At 36.6% G+C, this 25,311-nt stretch overlaps 2 protein-coding genes across 2 annotated transcripts in view; both read right to left on the reverse strand.

The window, feature by feature from the left end:
• Positions 1-1,819: 1,819 nt before the first annotated feature.
• zfyve21 (zinc finger, FYVE domain containing 21) lies at positions 1,820-16,619 on the reverse strand. The gene is made up of 7 exons (XM_080042392.1): positions 16,471-16,619; positions 13,908-13,958; positions 12,467-12,635; positions 10,218-10,293; positions 8,801-8,892; positions 5,646-5,776; positions 1,820-4,265 (listed from the first exon to the last, which is right to left on the reverse strand). The coding sequence occupies exons 1-7, from the start codon at positions 16,594-16,596 to the stop codon at positions 4,230-4,232; spliced, it is 681 nt and encodes a 226-aa protein (XP_079898518.1). The 5' UTR covers positions 16,597-16,619; the 3' UTR covers positions 1,820-4,229.
• A 467-nt stretch (positions 16,620-17,086) lies between these two features.
• Positions 17,087-25,311, reverse strand: part of klc1a (kinesin light chain 1a) — a 52,475-nt gene continuing 44,250 nt past the window's right edge. Inside the window, exons 15-16 of the mRNA XM_080042195.1 lie at positions 24,430-24,496; positions 17,087-23,553 (exon numbers count right to left, since the gene is read on the reverse strand). Of these exons, the coding sequence (XP_079898321.1) occupies positions 23,488-23,553; positions 24,430-24,496 (133 nt within the window). The 3' untranslated portion in view covers positions 17,087-23,487. The remainder of the gene's footprint in view (positions 23,554-24,429; positions 24,497-25,311) is intronic.

Raw genomic sequence — 25,311 nt, forward strand, 5'->3', positions numbered from 1 at the left:
TTTGTGTATTGTATATTTGTAGCTCTGCTCTTTTAATGAAATGTATTTTAATTAGATGCAGCAGTACAGGGGACCGATAGGGGTAAGACCGCTCATCCAGTGCGCACAGGGGGGCTCTGACGCCACGGGTTGCTGTGTAGTGGGTTGCAGTGCCAGTTTGGTGTGCAGTGCCCTAAGGGGGTTGGGTGTGGCTGCAGAGCAGCATTTGTGTGCTGTGCCCTTTTGCTGGGGGTTTGTGCGGGTGCCAGAGAAGTGTCCTGATAAAGAGGGTCTAACCCAGGTGTGTCAAACTAATTTTGGTCCGGGGGCCACATACAGCCCCTCTGATCTCAAGTGGGCCGGACCAGTAAAATAATGGCAAGGTAATGTACGTTACGTCAACTCCAAATCTTTAGCTTCGTTTTTCAGTAATATGCTTTATCATTCAGCCTACACTATCACAGATCACAAGGGATTCAGTGTTCCCCACAGGAAATGTCTTACTTAAGGGGGCCACTGCCTAGGGGAATAGGAGGCGTGGCTTGAAGCGCCGCAGCAACAATTTTGGGGGTATTTTGCTCAATATTGGTCGTTTTGGAATATGTATTTCCCATTTTAAAACGTAAAAATAAAGCAGCATTGAAAATTTAGGAAAGAAAATGTAGGCCTACACTAGCATGCTGACTAGACATTGTTTAACATTGTTAAAGGAGCAGTGTGTAGAATTTATTGGCATTTTTAAAGAACAGACTTAGTAAAAGTGGAATATAATATGCAAGTATGTTTGAATAAGTCTACAATCGCTTGTAGATAAAAGTTGTTTAGAATGAGCCTTTTGTAGGAGCGGGCGCTGAGGCCGCCATGTTGCAAAGCCATGTTTATACAGTAGCACAGAATGGACAAACTTAACAGCCAGCGTTTTTATCTATAGTGGGCGTCGAAAGAAGGATGAAAAATAAGTAGGATAGAATAAATAACTAAATGCATCTTCACCTCATCACTTGATATTGGGGAAAGACTTGAGGCAGTGGTGGATGATGCCATCTTTAGTAACGAGCTTCTTGTCCTTGAAGGCCACCGTAGCTTCTGTAAATTCACCGTTAGGACGAGGTTAGCAAAGGAGCGTTGCAAACTAGAACGTTTACCACAAGCCACTAGGGCCACTGTCCTGAATACCATTTTACAGGCTTCCAATACTTAAAAGCAAGTATTCTAATACTCACGTTCTTAAAAAAAACACACCGTCAAAAACAACATTATTAATCCCAATATAGCTCCTTACTTTTTCGCAGGTGGAAGCAGCCGGCAGTTCCGTTCCAAATCAGCTGGCCTCTGTTCCATCACCTTACAGGAGTTATCAATTCATCACATGACATACTTCTTTTTCGGGGACTTCAAACTGACATTATAACTGTCATGTGGTCTATATGACCATGTGGTCAAATAAAACACATTCGAGTCGTTTTCCTCCTGCCATAAAATTATATCAAGCCCTATCTTGATAGTGAAATGTTTTATCTGCCTTAAAATGAGTTGATAACATTCATGAATATTAATATGAATTGGTTGGTAGATCCAGAGTGGCACTGGGCAGATCCAATAGTTTTAAACTTCAACAGAATGCCGCCTTTAAGTGAGTTTACGTTTGTCAAATGAGTGATTCCAGACCTTCTGTACAAAATGAAGTACGATGGTCTGGTAGGACCAGGCTAAATGAAGTACGATGGTCTGGTAGGACCAGGCTAAATGAAGTACGATGGTCTGGTAGGACCAGGCTAGTGTGTTGGTGCATTAGTGAAGGAATCCACTTTGTCCCAAATGACACAAACAACAACATAACAAAAGGTAGTAACACAACACTTTATTCTGGACAGTAGAATTCAACAAAGGGAATGGTAAATTCTTAACAGCGTCAGAAAATGAAACAGAGGAATATGTGTCTGTGTTGGAAAAGCCCTACTAACGTCCTCCCTCCTACATACTCAACATGTATATACTACATACTGAAAGCCCTACTAACGTCCTCCCTCCTACATACTCAACATGTATATACTACATACCGTCTACTTAACCATCCATTGTGTATGCGAGGTTCGTCGGACTGTTTATACTGAAGTATATAGAAGCAATAAAAAAAAAAACTTCTGTGTCGTTTGAAAAGACGCAAAGCATTTTGGGGCAATTGAGTAGGAAAAGTATCCTATCGATCCATACACAAAATCTTCTCGGAAGTAAGAACTCATCCGGGCATTTCTCGCCTACACAAACTCGCATACACAACCACAACCAGAGTAGGACGTTAGTAGGGCTTTTGGGACACAGCCTGTGTGAGCCATTAAAGTGCTAAAGGTATAAACGCTGACTGGGTCGTGACTTGGTGATGTTACACGTTGTGCAAACTAACTTACAAACGAACAAAATAAATCGTCATGAACGTATAACCCTAGAGAGAGAGTTCTGCATTATGGCCTTTGAGAGGAAACATTTATTATTTTATGACAACTGATAAAATAATACAAGATCATAACTGTGTTCCTATGTTGTGCAGCCTTCACATCCAGCAGTTTGTTAGTGACAGAGTGATATTATACCAAGACACTGCATACGTCATCAAAGCCTATATACCAAACTGTTGATTCTTAGGTAAGCAGCGTATAAAAATAAACTTTATGTCACGTCGTGGCGAAAAGATAAAAGCGACTCTGTGCTCCCGTAAAACACTTTCTGCCTTCAAACGGGGAAGACGCGCAGAAAGCAAGATGTTTTTACTCAAATGCTAACTATTGTGAAGCCATCGATATACTTGGTCTAACTCAGCTAAGTATAAAACGAACTAAAAAAACAACATGTGCATTTGAATTGGAGTTAGAAAAAAATAAAAAACACAACAGATTGAAGCTCGTCATGCATAGTGTCTTAACTTTGTAGGACAATTCTAGTTCAACACTTAAATTCACAAAGACACTTCACGCTTGAGCTTAATCATAAACGTGTTAGCGATACCCAAAGAAGTGCTTTTACTTTATTTTTTACTCAACTCAAAACTGTTGTAAGGTGTTTAGCTGTTTAATATAAGCAATGTAACAATGTGGCAAATGCTTTCAACATATTAATGCCGGGGTGTGTCATAGGCTGCAAACTACGTTTTTCTTTACAATAGGTCCGTGGAAGCACAACCATCAAAATACAGACTCTGTTAAGGTCTCAAGAGTAAGAAAAAAAAGGAATTTTACCGTTTTTACAAATGTTACAAAAACTAGTCGGCTACTTTAGCTTTAAAAACGATGTAAGTGCGTAACGCGCCTCGTGTGAAAAGTAGGAATAGTTAACAAAATAGCTCGTAGAAAACTTCAATATGTGAAACTACATTTTAAAGCATTTATTCATTTATGCCTGTGTGTGTGTGTCTTTACGCTTCGCTAGAAATCAGTGGATAGTCAGTCGGTAGTTTTCTAAGACGCAAAAAGGCCCAAAGATCTGACTGCAGAAGGCAGAGAGATTAAATAAACATACATTACATAGATACATACAGAGGCTGAAACATGTCACCTGACCAACTACAACATCTGTGTTATCTCTGGAAGGATACCAGCTCCGTAAAGTGTACTGACACCTCTAACCAGCAATCAGTACGTACACACACAATACACCTGCATTTAAAGTTATCGTGCGTACAATTGTCTTGGCTGGTGTTATCTCACATTTCATAGATGTTATGGTATGAAGTAGGCCTTCCTTGGTGAACTGCAGGTAAGGTAAGAATCACATAATTATGTTACAACGTCCCGATCTCAAATCTGAGTTTTGAAAACAAAAAGCAATGCAAAGTAGCAGCCTCCCAAAAACCAACACGTACTAACGGGTTGGAAATCTACTTTTCCTGCGGTCTCACTGCTCAGTTGTTTCCATTTCTACGTAACAAACACATTTATACTGCAGCCCCGGATTTATGTTATGAATCAAAGAGGAATAAAGAACTCCGAGATTGCAAAAAGCAATAAAATGTCAGAAGAATCTGCCTACAGCTGGTAAACATGATGTACAAAGTTACAGAGGTAATACATTGTAGTTATTTTATATATTTAAACATTTCTTGCAGATATATAACCGTCATACGAAATGGCATCAAGATGAAAACCGACGTTGAATCGGACGGAGAAGCGTAAATCAGATCTGGCGTTCATAAAAATCCAAACGATAGCAAAAAGCCCGGTAAGAGTCGGAGTATAAAACACCTGGGTGTGTGTGTGTCACTGGTCCCGAGCCTCATACAGAAGTTTGGCCGCCTGTGTGTGAGACAGACGTAAGAGAAGGGTTAGGACACATGAGATCAACAGCTGGTTTAGCTTAGCTTATTAAGACGCCCAGTCAGCCATTCTGGAGAAAGCTTGTTGTCCCAAATCACTTTGTCAAAACAGTGAATATCTCCTCATGATCCGCTACCCGTCTGTACTGTGTGTGTTCTGACCAGTGTTAAATACACAGCCTTGGGTCTGCAAATGGGTATGTATGTAAACAAAGGGTATGCAAACTTAGGGGGCCTACCATAGCTAGCAACATGTCTGTTTACAGAGTCTAAGCTGTGTATTAACACTAGGGCCCGGCCGATTTAATCGGCCGATTATAGCACATCTCCGAAAATCGGCCACTGGCAAAATGGCCGCCGATTTTGTTTTATTTATTTTTATTCCAGCAATCATGTTGCGTGAGATGCATTGCTGCCCCGGAGGTAGCCTTACAGCATATTAACAGCAGCAGCAGGTGTGTTGTAATACATTAGATTAATTCACACTTGACTTGACAGTTCCCCCTGACACCAATAGCAGAGTCATTGGTCATCTCTTGACTGCTAATAGTAGTTGATATTACTACTAATAGCTATTATATAGAATTTATATAGTGCTTTATTGGAGGTTATTCAAAGACACTTTACATCAAACATATAGAAAATCATACTTATAGAAAAAGAAAACTAAATACAGACAAATTAAAGATAAGGTTTGGAGTGGAGTCTGGTGTAATTATGCTTTCTTAAAGAGGTGAGTTTTGAGTTGACTTTTGAATGAGTTTATTTAGAGATGCTGATGTTTGGAGGGAGGGAGTTCCAGAGGGTTGGGTGCAGTTACATAAAATGCTTAATGTTCTGAGTTTAAAAATGTGTCATGTCACTTTAGACATATTTGTAACACTTTATTTTTTTTTAGATGATGCATATTTCAATAAATAAAAAGTTCCTGTACACCTAATGACAGTAACAAGTATTTATATATATTTAAGGGTTCAAAAAAGTAACATTTTTCAATATATATTTATGAGATTAAAAAAAAAAAAAAAAAAAAAAAAGGCCTATTTAATCGTTATCGTAATTTTTCGCAGAAAATAATCGGCATCGGCACCCAAAAATCCATATCGGTCGGGCCCTAATTAACACTGGGTTATTTTTCAGTGCGCACACAGTATGGACAGGTAGTGGACCATGACTGACTCCACCTTTAACATACATCCATATATGTCTCAATTTGTGTTTATTGCACATTCATGATCGTATTCCCTCGGCACAATTGTACAGTTCTTTTGAAATAAGAAAAGTGCCCATATTTCTTCTCATATATTTCATAGTAATCTTTCTGTTTACAGCCTGTGTCTTTGTGTCGTGTGTGTGGTACCTTGTGCATAGCTGCTAGCCAGAGCGCGGCGGTCTTCTTGTCCTCTGCTGTGTCCATGCGAAGCTGCTGTGCCTCCTGTGAGCCCATGGGTTTGTAGTGCAGCAACATGCCACTGGCGCGCGACGTACCACCTGCACACATACGCAAGGCAAGTTTATTTATATAGCACTATTCAGACACAAGGCCATTTCAAAGTGCTTCACAGGGGGCAAAAGATTAAAACACATCAAGTATAGAATACACATTAGAAAAAGCAAATGAAAAATATGAATAGAAATAAAGCATTTACACAACACAAGATACTCAACCAAATACTAAGACTTCTTAAGTATTGGCTGCAAATTCAATTGAAATGATCAACAACAAATCCTTAGAAAATGATGAAATGGAAACACACACACACACACACACACACACACACACACGCAACAACAAAAAAAAAAATATGTGACAGGGATAACCATCAAACATTTTTTTTTCTTTTTAATTAGGAAATTGGAAGATAAAAATCAATGAGAGCAGGAAACAGACACACAATGAGGTTAACTTTCAAAATAAAAGGCAATTGGGGTTTGGACAGAGGCACGACGTTATGAGAGAAACACATGCTGCGGTCACATACACAAACCTATGGTGACTGTCCCTGCGTTCCAATCCCCATACTTCCCTACTATTTAGTACGCCAGAAAAAGATTTAGGATGTCCCAATACATGCACATCAATTCTAGTACGCTGAAAATACATAAATGCCCCACTAACTTCAATAGCATTTTGAAGTATTCGTCTTTATTCTTGACATTTCTCGACATAATGAAAAAAAATGTTCCTTATCTGATTTTTTCTTCTCTCCTGTCTGTGGCCCTAAAACTCTTCTGTACTTTAGTATGTAGTGTAGTAAAAAGACTAAAACTCTTCTGTAATTTAGTATGTAGTGTAGTAAAAAGAAAGAGTATGTGAATTGGAACACAGGGTAAGTGTGTGTTTTCAGGTGAGAGCACGAGCATTTTTATACTGAAACTATCTTCTATTAAAAGGTGCCATGTGTAATATCAGTGTATTTGGTGCCATCTAGTGGTGAGGGTCTAGATTGCATGCGATGCATTTCAACCCTTCCCATTCAGATAGAGAGAATTCTAGATGTTGGATAAAGCCTGAGTTAAAATCTTTGTTTGATTTTGACAACAAAACAAAATATTAGTTTTCAAAGTTTTTACAGAACATCTTTTTTTTTTTCATGCTATTAATCAAAAATGACTATGACTATGTATAGGTCTTAAAAATTTTAGGAAGAAAAATGTAGTGTACCTTCAGAATAGTGTAGAAAAGAAGACTGTTATGGAAGCAAAATCGGGCGCAAAAGTGTCTCGCCTTACAATCATAAAAAAAAATTAACAGGATATAACTGGTTTTAAATTAATGCATTCGGATGGAAAAGACCCAAATTAAACCAGATCTGCAATGATATAATAATAATAATAATAATAATAATAATAATAATAATAATAATAATGATAATAATAATAATAATAATAATAATAATAATAATAATAATAATAATAATAATAATAATAATAATAATAATAATAATAATAATAATAATAATAATAATAAATGGATGGATGGATGGACAATTATTGAGCCAAATGTCTAACCTTCAGAACAACAGTGGCTGTCCAGCAGACTGGTGTAAGTGTGAATGTCATTCTCTGAGCCCAAGAGAAGGAGGAGAGGAGGAGAGGAGGAGAGGAGGAGAGAGTGTGTTAGTGATCCGTTAGAATAGGAAAAAGGGTTAATCAAGAAAAGTCTCAGCTGGTCAGTTGATCCATTTCAGGGGGAATAAAAAATAACATGTTGAAGACACAAGAATTTACTGAACGAAGTGGAGTAAACAACACATATAAAGGCTTCTCAGTTCCCACACTTTTTTACAAATTCATTTTCCAGAAAATTTCGACAACATTTTATTTTAACCAATTTCCATAACCTTATTTAAGAAGCTTAAAGGTTCAGTCAGCGGAATGGTCAGTTTAGCCAACTTCCCTGTCAGTGACTGCAGTTAGCAGTCTCGTCCCACGTCACCACATTAATACACTGCGGTCTTCAAGCAGCGAGTTATCTAGCATCGTCTGACGGGTGCCGGTTTTTAGCGTTATCTCTTTTCAGTTATCAGTAGTGGGTTCCCCCGAAAAGTTTATTTGCCGATTACATGCAGAACGAGTGACTGAGAGATCGGCTTTATAAAACGTGCACACTATATAAGTGATCACTGTACAAATAAAGAGCGATTTAACACTTATATTAATATAAATAAATCGTCGGTTTTAATCATATGTCTCCATAGTGAACTTATTGCGTCTTTCTTGAGCCATATTTGTCGTTTGAGAGCAATTAAATTAAATCCCTGTTCGGGGATTTTAATGACAATGTTTTTAAAAAATAGCAAATAAAACGTAAATTCAAAACTTTTACAAAACATTCAGTTAATTCCAAACTATTTCAAGGGTGCCTAAAAAAAAAATTCTCTGAGGATCTTTCAATTTGTTAATTCTAGCGCCCCCTTTGGACAAAAGCGGTAGTGTTTTTACTACACCAGCTGTTGTTCCTGGGTGGGCATGTACACATGACAAAGGCATTAAGAAAAACTATCTAAAAATAGCATTAATTTATGATCATCAGAGAAAAAATGAAACTGTTTCAGAAATATTTAAAAGTTCCTCGTAGCACCTTTAAAGGTGCAGTGTGTAATATGACATCATCAAGAAAGTTCTTCAAAGTTCTAGAATACAACGCTCCCTGGGTAACCTCTCCCCTTTAGAATAGTAACAGAAGCTACAGTGGCCTTCAAGGACAAGAACAATTCTAAATTTTAAACAATGCACCTGATGACATTCCAACTATGACACTTTCAAGATGGCGGCACTAGGCATTGGTCCAAAATATGCAGAAATATGGACATATATGAGACCCTTTCTAAGGAAAAAAATAATAATTCAAAACATTTTTTTCAGCTATTATGCACTAAATTAAATGTACTTATGGATATTATAATTACTTTCTACATAATCTGCTAGGAAATAAAACCCAAAATTCTACACACTGCAGGTTTAAATAAAACTAAAATAAAAGTCTGTATTTTATTCTTTCTAAAATCTCACCTCCGGGACTGGAGCCGTCTGTCAGAATCTGCATGCTGTTGATCCGAGATAACTCCACCTCAAAGTGACTCTCACCGTCCAGGAAAAGGTATCTGTTCCCATTCGAAAAGGGTGAAAAAAAACACACATTTGATTAGGGGTGGGAAAAAAAATCGATTTTCCGATTAATATCGATTCTCTCTCGAACGATTCTGAATCGATTCAGAAAAGTTAATAATCGATTTTTTTTTTAATAATTTTTTTTTTAATATTTTTTTTTTTTTTTTTTTTTTTGTAAATACTGATACTTCCTGCGCCATTGCGCATGCACACCACACATGTGCAAGTTGTTTCCAAAGTGGCTTCAAAAGGGCTGAGAGCAGCAAACCCATGACCTGCACCGGCTTTATCTCTGCTGAATTCCAAGCCATACTTTTTGTACAATGTGTTGAAATGACATAGAAAATAGATAATAGAATAGAAATCCTATAGAAACATGATTTACGAGATTAGAAATAAAATAAAACTGAATCGGTTTAGTTTTTACATACTTCCATATTGTGTTGAAAGCTGCATTGATTATTGCACTGTTCATAGAAAGTCATATTTGTGACAAGAAAAGCTTTTCTCTTAATACAATATTAGAGAAGGCAATTCATCTGTTGATTGTCTTTAATGATCATCACAAAAGTAGGAAGTGATTAGCAAACTCTGAGTAGCAAACTCAGATGTGCATATAAATATATTTTTGAAATTCACACATGGGTATGTACATAAAAAAATTTTTGCATTGAGATGCATTGAAAATCGATTTTGAATCGAATCGTTGACCTCTGAATCGGAATCGAATCGAATCGTGAGGTGCCAAGAGATTCCCACCCCTACATTTGATTCATATTTCCAAAATAAAATACTGTAAAAACAATACAGATTGGATTGCGCCTGTCAAAATCACAATGTTTTTTTTAGTGTGTGATTTATTTTGGATAAAAAAATATATAATTTTTTCGGGGCATTTTTCATACTTTATGGACAGAGTGGGGAGACAGAGATGAAATGAGTCAGAGAGGGGAATGACATGCAGAGAACGACCCGGGCTGGATTCTAACCCAGGTCTGCTGTGAAGAGGACTGAGACTCTATGGGGGGGTGGGGGGGGGGGGCTCTAATAATTAGAGTTTAGATTATTCTACTAATTGTTTATGTTGAGAATAAAAAAATAAAATAAATAAAGATGTCGGATAAATGTAGTGAAATAAAGACTAGATAGTGGCATTAAACAAGGATGTCCAACTTTTACTGAACTTCTAATCTTAGCACATAAAACTGAAACGATTAACCTGACCAGACACCAATTAAGACACATAAAATGGTTATTTAAAGTAATTATGTTGTGTAAAAGTGTGCAATCAAAAATTAAAAAGTTTAAAAAAGTTGACCTGTGGTTGTTGGAGAGGCGAGTCGTCATGGTTTCAGACTTGTCCGACGTTCCCAAAGTGACGACAAAGGTTCCGCCTTCAAACAGACATGGAGAGATTGTGTTGAACATATTTCACTTTTCTTTCATTTTCTGACATTTAACGGACATTTGGCTTTTTCTGTTAAATGAAAAGAATGATTATTTAATTTTTTTTATTTATTAATCACCATATCGAACACATTAAGTCTGTGATTAGGTTTGAACATTTAGTTTGTGTTTAATATCATATATCAGGTGTATTAAATAGTCGCTGCTTGGGCTTTGTTGAGATAGGCAAGAATATTGCAACTTTTCATTGTACATATCTTGTTCTTAGGAGAATGTGAAATGTATATTTCTTGTTTTCGTAGGGAAAAGTATGATATTTTGAATAAGACAGGCAAGGTAACAAGTGACCTTTAATATTAAGGTAGAATCACTAAAAGTGTTGTATTCAAGTTTTTATCCTGAAATATATACATAATTGTGAATTCATAAGGCCTCTCTGAAAAGGCATGTCTGGGCTTGTCCTGGGACAGGTCAGGGGTGAGAGAGACAAGGGGGGCAGTGGGTCCTTGAGCTGGACACACACACCCTCATCTTTACCCCCACCCTCTCTCCTCCTAATACACACACCCACTCTCTCTGTCTTCAGACTATTTAAGGCCAGGGTTTTGAGCAAGAGAGTGGGGTTTTTGGGGAAGTTGACTGTTCCACTTTTTTGTTCTTTTAGCATGGACGAAAAACTTAGAAGAAAAACTCGAAAGAAACACTCTGAATCTTTTTGAGTGCAAAATACTTAGAAAAATTGAGGGGAGTTATTTTTTCTTTTCAAGAAGGGGAAGAGGCTCGGAACCAATTCTTCCTTTTCTATTCTGAGAAGTTTGGTAAGGGACCATTTGGGTGATTGATAATAACTAATTGATGAACCAGGTTGTAAAATAGCATGGAGTTGAGGTTGTAAAACTGTTGAACCAACTTTTCCTGATTGTTGTGTCGCAAAATCAAACTTGTCATAGCATTTGAAGATATTCAAATATATATGACATGATTGAAAGTTCGGCCAACACCCAGAACTATTGAAGTTGTGTAGACAGTAGAGCTTTAAAAAACCTGAAGATGAGAATACTCCTGATCTCTTGTGGATTGAAAATTGGAGAACTCATGAACTAAATTCAATGTGAACAAAAGACATACAACACATAAGTTAAGTCTTATACTTCTCTACATATATTAACCACATAAATGGGAGTGTAGGTACTTATTTTCCTTCCTTTCATTTTATTTTATCTTTTCTTTCTATATTGTGAACGTATAATCTTTTTGTATTGGTTAAATAAAATTTCTTGAAAAGGCTATAACTCTTTGGCCTGAATTTTTAGTTTAGTGTTGGGAACAAGGACCTAATTAGGGTTTTTCTTTAAAGAGATCGCGGCGCCTCTGAGGTAAGCAATTCAAACCTACACTACGGCTACACTACTGATAACAAAGAATACACATCCCATAAACACACTCCTTGAATTAGGAGGGAATTGCATTTATCTATTGGCCTAAGCTCATCCAGGTGTATGAACTTAGTGAGGACTTAACGGTAGTCTTTTGAAGCTAGGGGTAAATGTGAGGTATTCATCCACCAGAATAATTAAAAACCTATTATCTAATCTCCTCCTTTCTAAAAACTTATCAAGGATAAAGGTCTGAAATATGGACTTAACCTAGGATAAAATTAGAAGAGACAATTATAAGGGTCATTAGGGGATCAACACAGGGGGAGATCTGGAGATAGGCAGGGGTCAAAGGGTAACATGCTTTAAAACCAGAGCCTTTAAGGTAATATATGGTGTGAAGGTTTTTGGTGATAAGTAAAACCTTTTGGGAATTGTGTAAATCGGCTTTTGGTCTTTTTTTGCCATATAAAGGTGCAGGGGTCGATGAACACATAAACTTTATAGTGGAACAGGTTTAAACAAGGAACAAATGAACTTGGCGGGCTATATTTACATGAAAACGTCCTGATATTAATTTAGGGGTGTTTAATCTGGTGAAGGGAATACCGGCATAATTCATTAGCTTAAACTAAGCAAAATTCAACACTTTTGAAGCATTATTTTTTGGCCTGAGCAGGTATGGTACACACTCTATCCACTACGCCCCAAATCCAATGCTATTTTAATGCTTATAAGACCCACAAGGTTCCATGAGCATTGCTGGTAAATTGAAAGCCCTCACCTGCCAGGAGGACTTTGAGCTGCTTGTCATAGAAGTCCAGCTCTTTCTGTGAGACCAGCCCACACTCGGAGCACTGTCTGACGGGGTCCACGAAGCACATGCGAGGCAGCACCACCTTCTTACTGCAGCACTTATCACAGAAACACCGCCCGCACCGCCGACAGTGGTGCTGGGGATGAGACGGGACATATGAGATATACAGTTAAATACAGTTTTAAGGCTCTTCCATATTTAATCTGTGTATGTGTGTGTGTGTGTGTGTGTGTGTGTGTGTGTGTGGGGGGGGGGGGGGCAGTGAGTGAGTGAGTGAGTGAGTGAGTGAGTGAGTGAGTGAGTGAGTGAGTGAGTGAGTGAGTGAGTGAGTGAGTGAGTGAGTGTGTGTGTGTGTGGGGAGGGGGGGTGAGTGAGTGAGTGAGTGAGTGAGTGTGTGTGTGGGGAGGGGGGGTGAGTGAGTGAGTGAGTGAGTGAGTGAGTGAGTGAGTGAGTGAGTCCAAAAATAATCTGGTCTTTATACACATGGTATAGGCTCTGTAAACTGGTATGTAAACAAAGGGGGTATGTGAACAAAGGGGGTCCACCGTAGCTAGCAACATGCCCGTTTACAGAGCCTAGGCTGTGTATTAAAAACAGGAACACCGGATTTCTTTAAACAGCGAAGTGAAAGATGCAGACGTGAGTTGTGCAACTGAACATTCAGAAAGGGAGTCACATCTTTTGAATCAAGACGTCTTATTGAGTCAAGCAATAAAGCAGGAATGTTAGAAAAATGGCAGCACACAAGATATTTTTCCATTTATATATAAAACCAAATCTTTCTCAGTATCCAAAGAACTCGTGGCAAAAATGGCGGAGACACAGATCGGTGCTGTTATTGCGTCAGCGGAAAGAAATGTAACCACAGCCCTCAGAGTGTCTGTGCCAAAATACATGAACACTAGCCAAGTGTGACAGATCAAACTCAAACTGTTTTTGTATGTGTGTGTGTGTGTGTGTGTGTGTGTGTGTGTGTGTGTGTGTGTGTGTGTGTGTGTGTGTGTGTGTGTGTGTGTGTGTGTGTGTGTGTGTGCGTTTACACAACTATTTTTGTGAGAACCATTTTGAGTTTTAGACCTTAAAAAGTGAGGACATTTTGCCCGGTTCTCACTTTGGGACAGGCCTTTAAAGGGCTGTTTGAGGGTTAACACTAGGTTTTAAGGCGCAGGTATGAATTAGGTTTATGTTAGGGTTAGTGTAAGGGTTGGGGTTAGGCATTTAGTTGTGTTGGTTATGGTTTTGGTAAGGGGCTAGGGAATGCATTATGTCAATGAATGTCCTCACGAGTATAGCTGTACAAACGTGTGTGTGTGTGTGTGTGTGTGTGTGTGTGTGTGTATTTGTGTGTGCGCATCTGTCTATTTTCCACAGTAATATAAAGCTTTGAATTGTTTGCGAGACTACAGACCTTTCTTCTGATAAAGTCAAACTTGGTGTCACACTGCATACATCTGGGACACTGGAAGAAGAGGGAAAAACAGGATGTTACACAATGTGCTGATGTGGGCAGATTCAGCTCAAAACAAAACCTAAAAAAAAAAAAACTAAAAAGATACTTTCGCGATGACACGCTCTTCAAATTTTCCACCATCAAGTTGGTACATTTTGAATCTATGTACATTTCTCCGCTACGGGAAAAATAAAGGAATGTCTCTTGCAGAGTTAAACCATGGACATATAAAGAAATGGACACCGTATTGAAACATGGCGCCCATTCATTCCTGTGAAAGCGTATGAAAGCTGCTCATTGGCGCAAAGAAGCAACAAGGAAGCGGCCATACTGCTCTCATGTGAGCCAGGCACGCCTTTTCGTATGACGTAGCGGCACCATGGACCTATCATGGAAGAGGGGGCGGCAACCGGGCGGACTGGTAGCGGATGTAGCGGATGTAGAATCATTCTCGTTCTGTAGCATTGTAAGCTAAAGGATTTAGCCTTTAGCGGGCAGTTTCTATAAGTCACTAACCTCCCCCCGCCCCCCCGATGATTCGCTATATGTGATATTTATATTACACTCCGTTTTTGGAAAGTAATATAGTGGTTTTCGGAGACCGGGCCGAAAACCGAAACATTTGTTTCACTACGACTCTGTTCAGCTGCCCACGGCTGCCCACTCCCTCCTCCTCCCTCGAAAACCAACTGAAAGCCGTTAAAAGCCGTTGGGCTAATAAAACGCTTGAGGTGGCGTTTTGAAATGAAAAAACTTCAGTTTTATTAGTAAATGGTCTAAAGATAAGTTTGAGCCTATGATTGATATCCAGAAAAAATTTGCGGAGACACAATCTTGTTCGCCGCTTGTATTGGTGTGGACGGCGGAAATCTGCCTATAGGCTCATGGGAAAATAAGCTCCCATTCACAGCATGCAGTACTAATGGGTTGGCCACTAGTCCATGCTCGCAGCTCGGAAAAGGCAGTGTCCTGGGGCCCTGAGTTAAACCAGATTCATCATTATAAAAAAATCGCGTAATGAGAAATGATTAACTTTATTGGCAATGGCTGTAGTTGACGGTCAAGGCTGGTCAAAGTGCAAGCACAAAGTCGGTGTGTGTTTCTGTAAATGTACCAGGGTCAAAACTCGTGTCCTTTCAAATAGACATAACTTTTCCTGCTTAGTAAGAGGAGAAGCAGGAAATCCAAAAGATTTTCCAACATAACAAACAAAGGAGACATTGTGCAGACCTTAAACAACTCCAACAAGTTATACTGCTGTGATATTAACCCAATGAAATGAATTTTAAGAAAAAAAAAATATATATATATATATATTTTTTTTTTAAATGACTGGACCTAGTGCGTGTTATTCATTAGATCAATAATGTTTTCATGTAAATAAAAAACTGTGAAAGTTTCATGATGATATGTTTAAGTTAAAAAGTCTGCCTGCAGTGTCTCACCAATACGTTTTAATGATCTGTTAAACCCTAAACCCTGACCACACAGACACAAAGCTACGAACGGTCAAACTGAAGAGCTAGCGACATGTTGACATAGCTCTCGGGGCTACCGCACAAAAACAAACACTTTTTTTGTCACTTTAAACACCTTTAATGAAGTTTAAACATCATAATTTTCGCCTGGCAGCTTGTTTTGAGCGTGTTTTATCTGAATATCTTTAAAAAAGGGCTCAGTTAGCAGCACAATTTGGCCGTGCCCGCCTGCAAACGCCCTGTCTGGAGGCTAACTGCTGTTAACTGCCATGTCCAGCGCCTCGGCTAGCTAGCAACAGTTACCACGCACTAGACCGGAAGTTATGAGGTTCTACGTAGAAAATAAACGCGTTCCACCTTTACAAACACGTCAAGTATCAAAAGTAAAATAACTCATTAAACTGCTGAATTACCTCCGTTAAGGCTTCCTGTAGCGTAAATCAAGTTTGATTTAAGTCGCTTCAAGACATTTATATGCCAGTCAAAGTTAAATTGAAGACAAATTTTACAAAAAACAAAACAGCTGAGAAAATCGACAACAGTAACTTTGGGTTAGGGTTAGGGACATTTTATTTAGCATACCAGCAAGCAAGCAAAGGTGATGCTGCACTTTTAAAACATTTAGTATTTATTTTAAGATGATTAAAAGGAATTAAATCATGTTTAATTGACTAACTTTTCATTCTAATGTTGACTATTCTTGGATTATATAGTAATTGGATGCTAAATGTGAGAGAATTGTATGCGACCGTGTATGTTGTGCTTATTTTGTCATAGTAGGCCTACTGCTTTCTTGGCTAGATCGTTATTGGGAAACCGATTTTAATCTCAGTGAATTTGGCCTGTCTGGTTAAATAAAGGAGATTGATTGACTGATGTCAATGCTGTTGTTGCAAACGACTGTTTTACTTTAAAATTCTCAACCGGAACTAGCCCCGTTTAGCGTGCCATGTGCTAGCTAGCTTTACTCGCTGGCTGTGATGGCTTTCTCGCTGTCAAAAAAATCGCCCCTCCACTCCCCACTCTCCAGCCAAAGGTCTCACCTCTTTGTCAGGGACCCACAGCGGCTCGTTCAGGGAAAACGGGCTGTTGAAGGCGCCATTTTCCGGCATCATGCGAAGGCCGCTGGGGCTACGGACCAGTTTCTTCCCGTCAGGCACAGAAGACATTTTCCCTTGTCGTGGATGTGTCTCTGTACGGTACAAGGGAGTAGAGGAGTAGGGACGGTCTGGACACGCCCATACATGTGATTGACAAGGCGATGAACCAATAAGAAAGCAGAGTGACTGGTCACGTGGTGCTAAGAGGCCAACGTTGTTGTTTTTATGATAGATAGATAGATAGATAGATAGATAGATAGATAGATAGATAGATAGATAGATAGATAGATAGATAGATAGATAGATAGATAGATAGATAGATAGATAGATAGATAGATAGATAGATAGATAGATAGATAGATAGATAGATAGATAGATAGATAGATAGATAGATAGATAGATAGATAGATGATTTTTTCTTTGAGGCAGAACATTTCCCTACAACTGGTCTACTATTGTATATTTAATTTAATATTTAATTTTTTTTAAATAAGTTTCCGCACTGTGTAAACATTAGATAGAATATTAAAAATCACGGTACAAAAGTCATCAATTTGACCATTTTATTCAAATACAGTTAAACACTGTACACACATCACTCTTGCTCATGATTTAAAAAAAAAATAGGCATAGGGCCTAGCAGAACATCAGTTTGCAGACATTCCCCACGGTTACCACTACAAATAAACTTTAGCTGGTGTAGAATGTATCACAGTTTCTCCTCTGTATGCAGTCAGGGAAGACAAGTAATATCTTCAATATCTACCAGTCTCATCCAGGAATATGTTTTAGATTTTACAAGATATGCAAGGGACGGTCTTATCTCAAATCAAATCCAATATACTACATTCACGTCAGCATAATATTACGGGCCGATCATCATAATCACCACTAAAAAAAGATTGTATTACGTTTTGGACACAGAATTTTATTTACCTTTCCTTCCGGTGCAACAGTTTCGAACGCTGCCGCAGCAGTCCAGCATATACTCAAATACACAACAACAAATACTAAAGAAGACTTCGACTGAACTAGTTATGGTTGAAATAGGCTTTAATCCCTACTAAAGCTTGGAAATTTAGTCTATGTGAATTTTATATTTTACGCTAAAGAGCAAATTGGTGGATCTACGGAAAGAGAGAAAGGCCAAAACAAAAGGATTTGAATCTAATAAGCAACAAAGCAAAACAAAATAAAAAAATATTAAGGAATTTAAATACTACATAATCATTCATAGAATTTAAATATTTAGTTTTGTATTTTTTTGTCTAATAATTGTGTCCAATATCAATGAAAAACTATGTTTAAGTTGTTTGAATTCAGTATCAGTTTGTCATTTTCAATCTAAATTAAAAACAAATAATAATTTGATTCTTACCAACATTCAAGATGATAAATTGAGAAACAAATAATTATTTCTCGATAATATGAATTTACTTTGAACTTTTTTTTGGCCTTTCTTTGCTTCCATATGAAGGTATTTTGCATTGTATCCTGTTCAAACTAAAGTCAGAACTTCAAAACATCACTTCTTTGCCAGTTTCTGAAGACGTTGCCCAAAATGTCGCCCAGTTATCACAAACCATCAGACATTGTAAAGCTATGTGCCTCTTTACGTAGTGGAGCCTTGAACAGTAAGACAGTAAGGTTTAAAAATAAAAATAAAAATATAATACAGGCACAAATCAGACTGACTAGCAGACTGATCAACAGTCAACAAGAACCTTCAACACACTCGACAGTCAATAAAGTCATTGTTATGAAGAAATAAAATCAAGATATTTAACATTAAAATAACCAAATTATTGACCGCGCACATTAGGGATATTCATCAAATCTATTCAGTTACGCAACAGGACTTCACTTCATTATTTGGGACTAACAAATTTTCTTTTAAAAGAAGTAAAAAAAAATGGCTTGCAATACAATGTTTCGCGCTGAAAAGTCCTTCATATAAATAATCTCTAGACTAGAATCTACGGATGTTAATTTGTTTGCATCTAATTTACAATTGAGATTCAGGACTGTGAGCTGTGTATTGTTTTTTCTAAATAAGGGACGGTAAAGTCAAACAAATGCTTAGTGCACAGCTTTGCCAGAGAAACCAAACGTTTATGAACCAACTCTCTCCAAAAAGAAAAAAATCAGGACAATATTAGAATTTGGGGATTTTTTTTTGCAAGTGCAAATCCCGTTATGAATGGTTGTTGTAAATGTTGAGCATGAACTGGGTTTACTAAAAGATATATGACACAAAATTGAGAATTTAAACTATTTACAGATGCCATGACACATTTCTTGTAAAGACATAAACGTGTACCAAAAGCTGTGGCCTTTGATAATGACTTAGTTGATTTTTTAACAAAATCTCAGCTTTTCTTTGACTAAGATGATGGTGCATTTTATATTTTTGAGTTCGTAAAAAGAGAAGTCATTTTAAGATATATTTTGAGAAATTTTTATAGAACAAAAAAAAAAAAACTTGAAAATAACCTTTCAATTAAATTGTTATTATTTATTGCTTATTTTAACCTACTTTATATACAGCTGTTGAGCAATCAATCAATAAGCAGGAAATCAAAGTTTGATCATTTCATTTTGATTATCTAAAAAACATTTTAAGCAAAATTGGATCATATTTATTTTTGGGTGAAGTTTTTGTATTTACAGTTTTAGATAAGTTTAAAAAATAAGTTGTGCTACTTCAAAAGATGGGCAATTTAAGTCATGTATAGTATTTTAGTATATCTAAGTAAGGTACCATAAACTGTAGATGTTGTTTTTGTTTATATCAGCACTATATCAGCCATACACCTGATTCAATATTTTTTAACTCAAACTTATATTAAGACTCTGTATCACTCTTCAAGGCACTTAATCCTAAATATCTTCTGGCTGTGCTGTACATTAATTTGTTGTTGCAATTCAAGCCTCTCACCAGAATTTGTTGATAAATACATATTAATTAGTTCCCTTTTAAACATAAAAAGAGATTGTGTGCTGTGCATGTGCTGTTCATTTAATATAAAGTTAATAAAACTAGAATTTAAGCTTAAATCTTGAAAAGAAACAATCAGTCAGTGAGTTTTGTCAAATTTTAAACTGCTGTATAAAATAATTTTTATAATAATTAATTTAGTTTTTATTCCATTATATTTATTATATGAACAGTATAAGCTAAAAAGTGCAACGAGGAACTTTTAAATATTTCTGAAACAGTCTAATGTTTCCTCTGATGATCATGAATGACATGTAACAGCAAACATCAGTGCAAAGAATGCTATTTTTTAATAGTTTTTCTTAATGCCTTTGTCATGGGTATACGCTCATCCAGGAACAACAGCTGGCGTAGTAAAAACACTACCGCTTTTGTCCAAAGGGGGTGCAAGAATTAGCACAAACTGAAAGTTCCTCGGAGCACCTATAAATCCAGTTGGTGTAATGTGAACGTGTGTTTTCATACTTATTAGATCATTAAATTAATTCCAGTTTTAAATAACACTTTGGATTTCAAAGTGAATATCTGGTACACAGTGATATTTATCTGTTAAAGGCCTACTTCACCGGTTTGAATATGAAGGTGTATTGAATTCTGAGATCCTATGTAGTATAAATGTGCAAATTTTTTTTTTAATATATTTTATTTCTCTTTCTGTGATGTCACGAGAAAGAGAAATATAGGGTTAAAAAAACACTCTTTCTGCCTTTTCTCAGGCTAGGATGAACCGATTTTAAAAAAATTCGCACATTTATACTACATAGGATCTCAGAATTCAATACACCTTCATATTCAAACCGGTGAAGTAGGCCTTTAAACTATTTATAACTAGTTATTATAGGATGAAAAAATCCCTCTTATTTTGGTAACAGCAAATACATATTTTACATTTGCAACTTAAATCTCAGGAACAATTTTAGTTTTAAATAATTCATAATTTGCAAATTTTTTTGGTTGGATTTGTTCAACTTCACTTACAAAGTAAAGTGTTGTCTTGAATTAAAAAAAAAAAAAAACGGATATACCTAGAATAAAATAATACAAATAAAAAAAATGCTGTAACATTTCTCCAGCCATTAAAAAATGTAAAATGGCGTCAATGTGTTTCTCTATAATTGTGGCGTTAACTTTGCAGCCAGTGTGTGAAACTAAAAGCCTCGATCCTGAGAATGTGTCGCCTTCATGTGCCAAAAAAAATTGTTGTCGTCAACTTTTCCGCGTCATATTTTTCAACATTCAAGAAGGTAAGCATCGCCTTATTACTACTCCCAAAGCTTTTTACAGACAAGAACTAATTGAGACACTATTCAGAGCAGCGCAAGGACAGATTATACACTCAAAATATCATTTACAGAACCCCAAATCAAATGTAAACGTAGAAATTCATACAGCAGAGGGGAAATCTTGAAAAAAAAAGAAAAAAAAGCACAATCTTATATCAACACAGGACGGAACAATTTAGGAAAAAGTCAAATTAAAAGCATCTGAGATGTGGGTTCACTCGACAGGTTTCCAACGTCTATGCCCTTCAAAGCTTTGTTAATTAATATAGAAAATAAGGTTAAAAAAACGTTTCACATTGTATTTTGATCTTTCAAATCAGCTGTGAATTTCAAAGTTATGTATTAACCTCTCGTGTTTCACATATTGTCTGTTGATTTGTGAAGATTTTCTTCCCTTTTTCTCCACAAAATATGTGAATTAATGTTAATTTAATTTGCTAAAGATGATATTTTCATAATTAACCAACTCAAAAAAGCCCCATAAGTCCCATTGGAAATCTGCAGAGTGAATGCTAAGCTAACGTCCGGTTCGGCCTACAAAGAGACGTCATTGCCGGACAAGTTCCTCAGCAGAGATGGAAGTTTCTTTAGTCATTAAAACATTTCCTATAAGGCAGAATTTGATTTGCTGTCGTTGTTTGAGTTAAACTTTGGTGGGTGAAGCCAAGTGTAAATAAAATAGATAATAGTTTAGTTCTTGAATTTTTTTTAAAACACATTTATTTTTGGATATTTTGACGCTTTATCTTTAATCCCCATACTTCCCTACTATTTAGTATGCCAGAAAAAGATTTAGGATATTCCAATATATGCACCTCAATTGAAGTATGCTTAAAATACATAAATGCCCCACTAACTCCAATAGCATTTTGGAGTATTCATCTTTATTCTTGACATTTCTCTACATCATGTAAAAAAAATCTTCTGTATCTGATTTTTTTTTCTCTCCTGTGGCTCCTAAAACTTTTCTGTACTTTAGTATGTAGTGTAGTAAAAAGAAAGAGTATGTAGTTTGGAACGCAGGGTTTGTTCTACAGTACTGATTGTCAAACTATGGTACACAAGCTCCCCCTAGTGTTACACGGAGGAATCTCAGAAATATATTTTTTAAATGTAAATAATTTATTAAAAAAAAGGTAATGCTATCAAAATACTCAAGAATGTCATAAGAAAATAATTAACATCTTCTAAAACTCAGCCCATTACATATATATTTTTTGTTTTTTCTATCCAAAATAATAACTATACTACTATAATACTACTACTGAAGAAAAGAGTGAAGAGAATATTTTCAGAATTATTGGTATTTTCATATTGGCTGTAATAGTGACACTTGGAGAGCCTAATATATTTTGAGGTGGTACACGGTGTTAACATTTTGAGAAGCAGTGTTCTAGAGTATGGCGCTCTTTAGTTCTCTGGCTTCACCCACTACAATCTAACTGAACCAACGAGTCAAATTGTTTACTTCTTAAAACTACATCTCCGTCTGCGTCTTCCTTCATTCAAGCAAAAGCACAGCATTAAATATTAACAATAAAGTACTCACTCACTCACTCGCTCACTCACTCACTCACTCACAACAGCACACACTAAGGTTGTGTTCCGAATCGCATACTCTTTCTTTTTTCTATTCTACATACTACATCTGACGATAAAAAGAATCTAGTTAGGATGCAGTAGGCATACTATTTGGACATACTTTACTCTCTTATTTCATCATAACATTGCGCCTTGATCTTGCCTCTTGCTTTTATATCCGTCGCATCCCTGTTTGTTTTCATATGGAGGCTTCGTCGATGTGACGTCACTTCACGTGCGCACTGGATTGTGGGTCAGAATTGCCCAAATAGGATGCAGTTTTCAACACTAACAATCTTGGCCGCATGAAGTAGGACATCCGGGTACTTCTAACCATCCTAAATCTGACCACAAGAATCGGGACATCTTTTTTCTACATACTATATAGTAGAAAGTATGCGATTCGGAACGCAACCTTACATACAGTACACGCACATACAACCAAAAGATATACACAGATAGGATAGGCCTATACACACTCAAATCGCTAACCTATTGATCCTCGATTTGTATAGATACAAATAAAAATGAACACCATAAAACATCTTCTAAGAGCACAAAATCTTCAAAAGTGCAATTAACTTTGAAACCTGTACAGTAAGCACTTGGTGTTGTGTTGCTTAAAGGTGCACTATGTAACTTTGGGTGTGTCAGAGAAGTGAAACATTTTCAAAGGTATATTCTCATAACTGCATAAACAAAACTTTCCTCACAGGAAAATGTGATCCCTGGAACACTGTTTGAAGTTAGAAAGCTTCCTGAAAAGCTACTGTTTCACTGTTGTTGTTGTTTACAGCAGCAGGGCCCACAGTTTGGTTTACAAACTTATTATTTTCTTATATTTGGTTCCAGGTTCTTCAAAATAATCTAGTTGTGATTAATGATGACATAATTATTCCCAACTAAGAATTACATGTAGAGTAAATATGTTTTGTTAACTTAACCGCAAGCTCTTCAAATGTAAACAAATCCCCCTCCCTTGAAACTGCATAGTGCACCTTTAAGTATAATGTGGGGCTATTACAGTGGCGAGTGAAACAGGAAGTAGATTCTCGTCGTGACCTATCGGAGCTCTGTGATTGGATGAAATCTTAACCTTCAATGCGCCAGGTCCGTGTGGCTGGCACTCAGGTCGCGACTCTTTCTCAGACGATTATTTCGTTCCTGGAAAAAAATGTGGAGAAAAGACTATTTTAGGATATGTTCAAATTGGTCCACCCAATTTATTGTTATGCTACAACACAAACATCTGCACAATCATCTATATTAATCATTATCAAATTTGAACAAAATCATAACTAATCTTGACAAATTGCCATTAATATTATTATTACCGGTCCTAGAATTATGTTGTACTGCTTTGTTGTACTTTAATCTCTACCATAAAATAAGAAAGGGGAAAAAAGAAAAAGAAATATTATTTAAAAAATATAAATTGGAAAAAGTTCTTCCTATATGTTTGTACTGTATATAGAATAAATTAGAATTGTAGGACATGTGTTTTCAAATTAAGATTTTTTTTTCTGTGGGAACCCCAGGAAGATTTTGTTATAATTGGGGTTGATTAGTCCGACATAATGATGGTGCGTGAGTGAGTGTGTAATGTTGTTTCTCATCAGGTGTCATTAGTGATAAATCTCATGCGACAAATACTGCGATTCGACTGCCAAAATAAAATATAAATATAAATATAAATATACAATAAAATGCTTAAGGAGAAACAGTTAAGCACACGAGAGAAATAAATATAGAAATAAAATATATATATAAAAATATAACATAAATATATAAGAAAATTCGGGGTCCAAAAGTATCTGCGAGAAAGTCAGAAAAGTTATGGCACTTTTCAATGTTAAAAAAAAACAGTGTAACAGAGTAAAACAAAAGTAAAAACAGGTTTAAAAATAGGAGTGTTAAAATAAAAATAAAAATAAAAATAAAAATAAAAATAAAAATAAAAATAAAAATAAAAATAAAAATAAAAATAAAAATAAAAATAAAAATAAAAATAAAAATAAAAATAAAAATAAAAAAAGCTACCTGATAGTGGTCAATGGCGGCCTTGTCCGTGACGTTAAGGACACCCAGGGAGCTGGCTCGCTTCATGCTGTGTGCCATGCAGTGGTTGAGAGGGGGGGGGGGGGGCGAGGGGGGGTCAAGGGTAAGAAGTGATATGGAGGGGAAGGGAGGGGGGGTATGGAGAGTGAAGGGTGAGGATTTTTAGCTCAATGGAAAGGGTGGCATGTAGGTTAATAACATCTGGGACATTTACACACAAAGGGTTAGGGGGTGTTAGGGTCACAACAACGTTTCATAGCCATTTCTTACACTTTTGTCTTTACAACTTGTTCTCATTTTGTTAAAGGTGCTATGAGGAATTTTTTAATATTTCTGAAACAGTCTAATTTTTTCCTATGATGAGTCCACAATAAAAAGCTAAAATAATCTTAACACATAGAAAAATATTTGCAATGACTCCAACTTTCTTTTTTACAAACCATCTCCTATATTTCTTGAATGACTTTTTAAAATGGACATATCTTGGCTCCAGCCTTCGTTGCAGTGGTCGCGGGTTCAAATCCGACCCGTGGACCTTTACTGCAGGTCATCCCCCCTCTCTCTCTGTCTCCCCATTTTAACTCTGTTAATCTTATAAAGCTTGAAAATGCCAAAAAATAATATTTAAAAAAAAAAAGCATTGGAAGGACATATCTGCAGTGAGGTAACTTTTACTGAGTGCTTATCGGTCGCTATGACGACGATGATGATGATGATGTAGGCAGTGACATCATCGCGCCCATCACCTTTAGGAGCATCAGCCAATAGCAGGAGAGATAGGAAACCAGTGGGAAAACACATGAGGCATGCAAGGACACATCCAAATGAAAAAAGATTTATTTATAAATTAAAAAAAATAATTCA

The sequence above is a fragment of the Ammodytes marinus genome (assembly GCF_949987685.1).
Source record: "Ammodytes marinus genome assembly, chromosome: 15".
NCBI classification, from domain to species: Eukaryota; Metazoa; Chordata; class Actinopteri; order Uranoscopiformes; family Ammodytidae; genus Ammodytes; species Ammodytes marinus.

What these genes read in the sequence shown, in the direction of transcription:
- zfyve21 (XM_080042392.1), bottom strand. Translation starts at nt 16,596, where the DNA reads ATGTCTTCTGTGCCTGACGGGAAGAAACTGGTCCGTAGCCCCAGCGGC. An exon ending in AGACGGCTCCAGTCCCGGAG is followed by an intron (nt 5,777 to 8,800) that starts GTGAGATTTTAG and finishes GTATGTGTGCAG; the next exon opens with GTGGTACGTCGCGCGCCAGT. An exon ending in GGCTAGCAGCTATGCACAAG is followed by an intron (nt 4,266 to 5,645) that starts GTACCACACACA and finishes TCTCACACACAG; the next exon opens with GCGGCCAAACTTCTGTATGA.